This window comes from Pinus tabuliformis, chromosome 4_1 (assembly GCF_031772625.1).
Source record: "Pinus tabuliformis cultivar Carrire ecotype Pingquan chromosome 4_1, CPIR1, whole genome shotgun sequence".
In the NCBI taxonomy this organism is placed as follows: domain Eukaryota; kingdom Viridiplantae; phylum Streptophyta; class Pinopsida; order Pinales; family Pinaceae; genus Pinus; species Pinus tabuliformis.
The window spans coordinates 761,620,296-761,628,285 of NC_142303.1; the positions used below are offsets into that span (position 1 = coordinate 761,620,296).

The following is a 7,990-nucleotide window of genomic DNA, read 5'->3' on the forward strand; positions in this document are numbered from 1 at the left end:
ACTTGAGCACTTCTGTGATCTCATTGAAGACACTTTCTATCATTTTGATCTAGACTATCTTGACCAAAAACTGTTACAACAACGGAAGGCTCTGCATGAATTGGTTATGGATTTTTGGAAATGCTTCCATGACTTGCAGTTTCAAGCTCCGAGGAGCCAGAATATTCTTATGCATCCAATGGATAAGAATATTCCCAAACCCTAATGCTATTTCGCTCAAATTCTCCCAGCGCAGGCCAAAGAGGGCTCAAGTGCGCTGCATAGCACCCTATCAGTGTATGGTTTGCATTGTAACACACCCTAATGAAGGTTTGCCTACGCTGATCTTCTTAGAGGCAGTTTCTGGATGATTTCGGTCATGTAACTTCTTGGGAAGCTAGGCATTATGATGGTCGAATTTTTTAGTGCATGTAACAACTGAATTAGGGTTTGATGGGCCCTAATAATACTAATTTATAAGTTGGGGTTGATGTGCCCAAATGGACCTGTAACACTTTGGGACCGGTTTGAGTATTGCCTTAAGAAATCTACCCATCCCAAGAAGAAGCTTGAGATCAAGCCTCGCTCAACATTCTTCAGTGAGGGAGCTGCGCAATCTCATGTGGATGCGGTCACTGTCTCGACTGACTATCCACCTTCCCCTCATTCAACAGCTCCACCACTGCTGAGTGATGTTGAGGATCATGCTCACACACTTGTTCAACTTTCACATCCTCCCAACATCACTTCACTCAATTTTCACACAGATTTGGTTGTGAGTCCTTCGAGTTCTCATATGCATTATGTTCTACGACCTCCATCTTCACACTCGGGTGTTCCTCTAGATGATACTATCTTGTGTTCATCCATTCCAGACTCTTCACTTGTTGTGAACGAGGAACAAGCCACTGACGGAGTTGGTGTTGCACAACCAACATGCGCTGTCATTCGCAAAGAGTATGAGTGGGATATTGAGCATCAACACTCAGCCAAGGATGACTCCCTTCCATCCGAACCCCCTCCGTTCTTTCCTGATATCTTTGGTGAACCTGCCATCCATGATTTCTCATGTGTGTCTTCATCCACGGATGCACCCATTGTTGATCACTCACAGGACTCGCCAGATGTTGGTCCATAATTTGATAACAGAGAGGATAATTTATTCATTGAAAATCCACTTGATATTTCATCTGTCTTTTCTGGAAACACAGAGGATGAGTTTGTTCGCTTTTCATCTACCCCTCTATTTGATTCATCTGATCATGAGGATGCCAATGAAATCATTGATTTTTCTGATCATGGTGGTCGTCATCCATTTGTTTCCATATTTGGTCATGATCACGACTCTATCACAGTTGATATTTTGAAGCCACCAGTCTATGATGATCTATCTGATGATGAAGTTGAAACACCCAAGACTGTCGAGGCATTTTAGCCCGAGATGATGGTTATGTCAGGTCCTCGCTCTCTTAGGGTTAGTCTCACTTCCGATCATGAAACTATTCAATCACCCAAGGCTCCTCATCACTCATCTGTATGCATTGAAGATCCATCTCACACACAGATCATACTTCCTCCACTCAAACTGCACGATCCCATTACTCATGCATCAAAAGAATCTTACATTGCAAGCACTCGTTCACGACGCAAGTTATCTTTGTTTCTTTTGTTTTCTTGCATGTCACAGTCAAGAGTGTGCTTATGCTTCAAAGTTGCATGCAGTGTCACACAACACTATGGTAAGTCCTGGTCATCATTCACTTGCACCCACTTATGTCCTGTGGGCACTGTCAAACATGAAGTGTGGTTGTCTTCATTGTTATATCTTTCTTGCTTGCTGGTTCGCACAACTGGGTTGCTTGCAGACCAAGCCTTCACCAACATGGGTGAACTAATGCACCGGTGGCTGCATTGGAAATATTACTTCACGTGATCAGGCCCATGCACCGTTAACGTAGGAGTAGGAGTAGTGTCTGCTTTCTGTCAGTTTGCTTGCTTGCTTGTTTGCTTACTTGCTTTGCTTTCACTTTTGCTTCTGCTCTTGATTTTCTTTATTGTTTGTTAGTTCGCTTGTTTCATTCATATAGTTCGCTTGTTTCGTTCGTAGGTTAGTTTTGCATGAAACCATGTATGACTCTTCAAACGAGCTGGGTGAAGTACAAGAGGGCTTGTACAACTATCACTACTTGGTTATCTATCATCTTGCCTATGTATGAAGAGCTTGTTACTTTTAGTCCATGATACGTCGAAGGAAAATATGTACTGTTCGACGGTTGCGCGCTAACTAGTGTTACCTTCTCTAGTTGGTTGTTTTTTGGTTAACCCTTGTCAGCTCATTCAAGTAGAGTAAGGTGAGGGGGAAAACCTTAACAAACATGTCAGAGATATAATAAACTAATTCTATGCTGGAACAACCTCTTCTTCTCTTAATAAGTCGGGATCCCTCTTTCGCCTCTGTAATGAATAAGTGCTATGCACAGTTGAAAAAATGAAAAATGAAAAAATGAAAATGAACAAGCAAAAGAAGGGAAAGGCTTCCTGCGCAGGGAGGTGATGCAAGTAACTCTGCCGGGGTATTGACCAGGCTCGTTGGCAGTGGAGCCATGCTTGTGTTCCTATGTGACTTCGCCAGGGTACTGCCCAGGTCTACTGACAGCGGAGCAACACCAGAGATGAAACTAAGACTTTGACGACTATAATGCTTGTACACCAATATACCCCTCAACCCCAATAAAAAAAATTATGTTGTCTTGGCTTAGAATGTGTGTCAATCAACCAAGAGCTTGGCAGATGCTACATCTTACAATCAAGCTATTGTAAAGCCCAGATGAGCTGAGAACTGAAAAATACTGCTGGAGGTGTTAGACGTGCTTTTCACGAACAAGGTCCATTCAGAGAGTTGGAGTTCTACTAGTGTGTCGCCAAGTGTTGTAGCGGCTATAAACACCCTCCAAAATTTTTTCTTAGCCTCATTTTGGAACCTCCCAATCAACCTTTCACAACACCTTGTCTTGCTTCGTCAAGTACACAAGCTTTAGTGTTTTTCTTGCATAAAGGCAACCTGTCGATCACAACTTGATGCATTCCCCTCATAGGTTGTTCACCTGGACTTGGTCCAGCTGCAGGCTGAGCAACTTCCCCAAGAAATTGCGCATTTCTGGAGGGAAACCAACCTTCCCTCAAGAAACTGCGCAATCATGTTTGGCAGCCTGTTGGGCTCCAGAATTGTGCAATTCTGCCAGTCAGCACTCCCAGTGAAAATTGTGCAATTTTCCCCAGCAGGCTGCTCAACCCAGAATTTGCGCAAATCTGGAAAGCAGTCTACTGCTCTTCCCAGAAATTACACAAATATCTTGGGTAGCCAGCCCAGCTCCCAGCCATAAATGCACATTTTTCTCAAGCAGTTGAGCAGCTTCATGCATGAGCAGTTCGGTTGACCAGTTCCACCTTGGACCAAGGAAACTTGACTTGCATGCATAACTTGATTTTCTCAGAATAGAAAAAGGCCACATGCAAAAGGCATCCCATGATTCAGGGAGCTATTTTTAGCAGCTGGAGGTTACATGCAAAGTTGTTTTATAAACTTTCCTCCAAGTGTCGCTTTTTCCTAGATTTGTGGCATGCGCGTCATGAGCCCAAAATGATTTATTCGAGGCATCAAAGTTCATTCTTTCACATTGATCTTGGAGCTTTGACATCCCACAACACATCCAAGACTCTTCGACACATCTGACTCAGCGATTCATGAGTAAGTGGCCTCAACTTGTCTTTTTCAGTATTTCTGTCGCTTTTTGTGTATTCGCTTGTGTGAGTTCTTTTTGATTGATTTATTTGAACGCTAACTGTCGTTTACATGTATACTAGCTTGTCCTAGCTTTGTTTCAGTTTTCGTTGCTATCTCACTACTTTCGCATGCATGAAACTATTTTGCAAGAACGTGCACCGAATCGGCGAATCGCTTCACCCACATGCATGTTGATCTGTTTGTTGAATCTTTCATTCATGTTTGCATGCATTGTTAATCACTTCTGCTTTCACTTAGTGTTGCCGTGCATTCACTATCTTATTTGCTTTTAGTTGCCCATCGGTGAGTCGGGCCAACCTCGACCCGGACTCTGCCTTCACTGAGACAACATTTTACAATCTAAGGAAGGAAGGCTCTGTCTTCCTCTCTAGAAATGCACATTTCTGTCCAACATTGTCCTCTAGGACTGTTTTTCCCAGAAAATCGCGCAATGCAATCCTTGAGCCTGTAGTCACTCCAAACTGGAATTGTGCATTGCACAATCCCAACAACCAACAACCAGTCTGGATTGCACATTGCACAAGTCCAGAAGCTAGTCTTGCCTCCCAGACAACCCAAAATTCCTTTGTGCAGTTATGGCAGCTAGCCACCCAACCTCCCAGAAGAAATTGCACAATCTGGCCCATCAGTTTCCTAGGTATGTGCTGTGTCATCCCCTGAATTTGTTTTGGTTACCGCTGTTAGCGCTTGAGATTTCACCCTAGGCTGAGGAAGGTAAACCTTCAAGGCTACATCAAACCATTTCACCTCGTAGCTAGCCCTACGAGGTATGAGAAGGCTCTCTCGGGTCAGATTCGATAGATCTTTCAATATGATTAGGCTGACCAATTAAGAATAAGGATTTTAGGCTAGTAAATTGATAGGGGGTTTGGATTTAATGATTTTTGGGGTTTTTTAATGGAATGACGGGGCTTTTCTGGGCTACATGGGCAAAATCACAGCTTCAAACAGAAAAATATAATGACTACACAGGTTATCAACTGAGGCAAGGTAGGTATGCAATTTAACACCAAATTTGGTTTCAAATGGGATGGCAAGACTGGTGAGGAGCTAAGGAGGGCAGACAATAACTCTGAATCCTCCTTAAACAGTAGAAAACATCGAATGCGAACAAACTTATAGGAGGAGCATATAATACTATGAATTCCTACCTAATCACTTCATTTGTTCAGCTTGAAAGGGTCATGAAATGAAATGGAACATACTGATTACATATGAGACAAAGGGAAAAACTTATGCTAAATCAACATACCACATGAATCTCAGCAAACAGAGCTTTGAAATTCCATTAAATTCTCTGTCATAAAACTGTACAATAAAAAGCTCTCTGCTTCTCCAGCAGCTCCCAGCGCTCAGAAAAAACTCTCCTTCCTTCCTCTCTCTCTTACAAATGAATTTTTAATACAATAAGTACCTCTGCTGCCCAAAACAGGGGCGCTCTTTTAACTAACAACACCAAATATGAAACAAAAACCAGTTGGGGGAAAACCAATCGACCCCAAGATGAGGGATTTGTTTTATGATTATTTAATAAATAAAACTAAAAAAAAACCAAAAACAATAACCACTAAGCGCTGCTGAAGATGGAAACAAGTGCGTTCACAGGTGTCGATCCCAACTAGGCAATCGCTCCTCGTTCTCTGCCACTTTGCATACGCTGGAAATTACAACTGCTCCCGAATTTCTGGAAATACATTGGCGATTTTAATAAAACAAACTTTTAAATTAACATTCTGTTGATGATTTGGCTAATTATGAGGCTAAACTGGAGCGCGTATCTTTTTGATTTAGGTGATCTTGAAATAGGAAATTCGTTCCTAAGTTTTTGTTTACGGTTGTGTGATGAGGACCAATAACACGTTTCAGATGAGCGACGGCATTGACTGTCATTGTCTTTCCATTTCCTGATGGCCCGCAGAGAAGTATAATAGGTTCGGCTCCATAAGTTATCACATCTTCAAGACCAGCATTCTTTAATTGCTTGTTGAACGATTCAACTCCACCTGCTGTTGCAGATCATTAACTTTCTGTTCCATACCATGTCATAAGCCGGAGCTCCAAAGATGCTACCTCCACATGCAAGCTTAAAAACACAACTTTGGGATTTCGGATCTAGTGCATATATATTATGATCATGTGAACCACACCAGATTAACCCCCTTAATTTATCCACAATTGGCTGTGGCTTTACCTCACCACTTGTCTGAAAGCTCCACAGGATATTGCTACTAAGAAACTCAAGGAAATATATTAATCCATTGTAATATCCAACAACCACCTGAGTGAAATCCTCTGTGACAGCAGCAGTGCTTTCAACCCGGCCTCCCAACTGAGCCTCCCATCGCACATAACCACTGTATGCATCAATGCACAAAAAATTGTGTGCATGGGAGCCAATAAATATGTAATATTTATCATGCCACTTCACAAATAAAGGTGACGCATCAACACAGGAATACAACAAGGCTTTCCATAGCTTGTTCATCTTCCCAGAATCTTTATTACTGAAGATTGTACAGGATTTCTGAAGAACTGAATGAATGTCAAATTATTCTTTAGATGCAATTTTGTTACATCGAGAAAATGCCACTGCTTCTGGTAAACTAAGACCAGACTCCCAGAGCTTCAGACCAATTTCATCATTTTTGAATTGCGCTTCTAGAAACTGCTGCATTTTTTGAGGTCTGGGAGCATAACTATGAAGACTCAGATTGTGTTTTTTCGTTTTGGTGTGGAACAAAGACTTCATGATAGAACTCTTCTCCTCAGGTACAATTTTTGATCCTTCCACATTGAAATCTAAAACTAAAGGAACTTCCTCGTAACTGCCATCTGTAGCGCTTTGGGTTTCAGGAATGATTACATTATGATCATGTAAACTCGGCACCCCCTTAATATCTCTTCTTTTTCCACTGTTGCTTAGTTCTGATGATACTTTTAGAGAGGCATCAAGCCCTTTAATTCTATCCAGCAATCCTGGAACTTGAAGCAAAGGACTATGAAGTTTCTGGGGACTCGGATGTTTATAAATAAGACGCATATCAATTCCTAATGTATAGGCGGCATGTGCAACAGATATTGAAGTCCCGCCAAGTAAAAAGAAATCATCATGACTCAAAACCTTGTCAACCATAAGAACTCTTCTGAAAACCTCTCTTATAATACAGATAGCTGTATCATTTAAATGGATAGCATCATAATCTCTTTCTGTTTCCAAAACAGAAGGTTCGACCTCAGGCAATGCTGCAATAAAATGAAACCTGTAAGGGATCATTACAACAGGTAACCTTTCCTCCAACCAGCTCCTCAATGAAGCATGCAAGCCGTTTCCATTGTCTGCATTCAAGTGGCCATCAGACTTCTCTTTCCTATTAGAACCATACATAAAAGATTGATCAGTTCCTTTCATGACAATGTAAGCTATGATATGGATGCTGTCCTGTTTACCAACACGAAAAGAAACTGCAGCATCTGCTACATCAGGGTGTTTCCTCAAAATGTATTCTATCTCTTCAATTACAACCCGTTGCCCATTAATTTTCACCACACGGTCTTTTCTTCCAACAAATACAAAATTACCATCGTTAAGCTTTCTTGCAAAGTCACCAGTTTTAAAGTACATTGTATCTTTACCTACATAATCTGAAAGGATGCAGCGATATGCGCAATTTCCATTCAAATTGACAAACTTTGAAAAATCACCTGAAGCATCATTTAAATATTTCACTGCAAGACATTTACCCCCAACCCAAATTTCTCCCTCATTCTGCGACAATTCTAATGGGTCCGTAAGCAGAGAAGAAAATCCAAAGTAAATGTAACATCTGAAGGAGACATATTCCCTCCATTTTCATGTATAACATGCGTAAGGACTTGCAATGCCTCCACTGCCATCTTATTTCTGCCACCATTACTCATAGCATCTTTCAGAATGATTGAATTACTCCAAGCTGCTTCATGGCAAGACTCTATAATCCTTCGAAGAAAACTGACCATCGTAACAAGAGATGATGATTTGAATTGTGTTTGTGCTTTTGCAGAGATAGGAGCTGAGGAAGCTGCTCCCTTTTGAAGAGCTGGAGATAAATTACATAATCTGAAAAACAACATTAATGATTTCTTCTTCAAAACCCTGTTTTGAAGAAGAATCAATCTCTGATATAAGACAGAGTCTAACATCGGCTCCATTTGGGATGGCAGCTGCAG

The 7,990-nt window shown here is 41.4% G+C and overlaps 1 protein-coding gene across 1 annotated transcript; it reads right to left on the reverse strand.

Annotated features, from left to right (window-relative positions):
* Positions 1-5,777: 5,777 nt before the first annotated feature.
* LOC149178383 (putative acyl-activating enzyme 19) lies at positions 5,778-7,556 on the reverse strand. Its single transcript, XM_089422068.1, has 2 exons — positions 6,359-7,556; positions 5,778-6,316 (listed from the first exon to the last, which is right to left on the reverse strand). The coding sequence occupies exons 1-2, from the start codon at positions 7,404-7,406 to the stop codon at positions 5,778-5,780; spliced, it is 1,587 nt and encodes a 528-aa protein (XP_089278194.1). The 5' UTR covers positions 7,407-7,556.
* Positions 7,557-7,990: the final 434 nt, after the last annotated feature.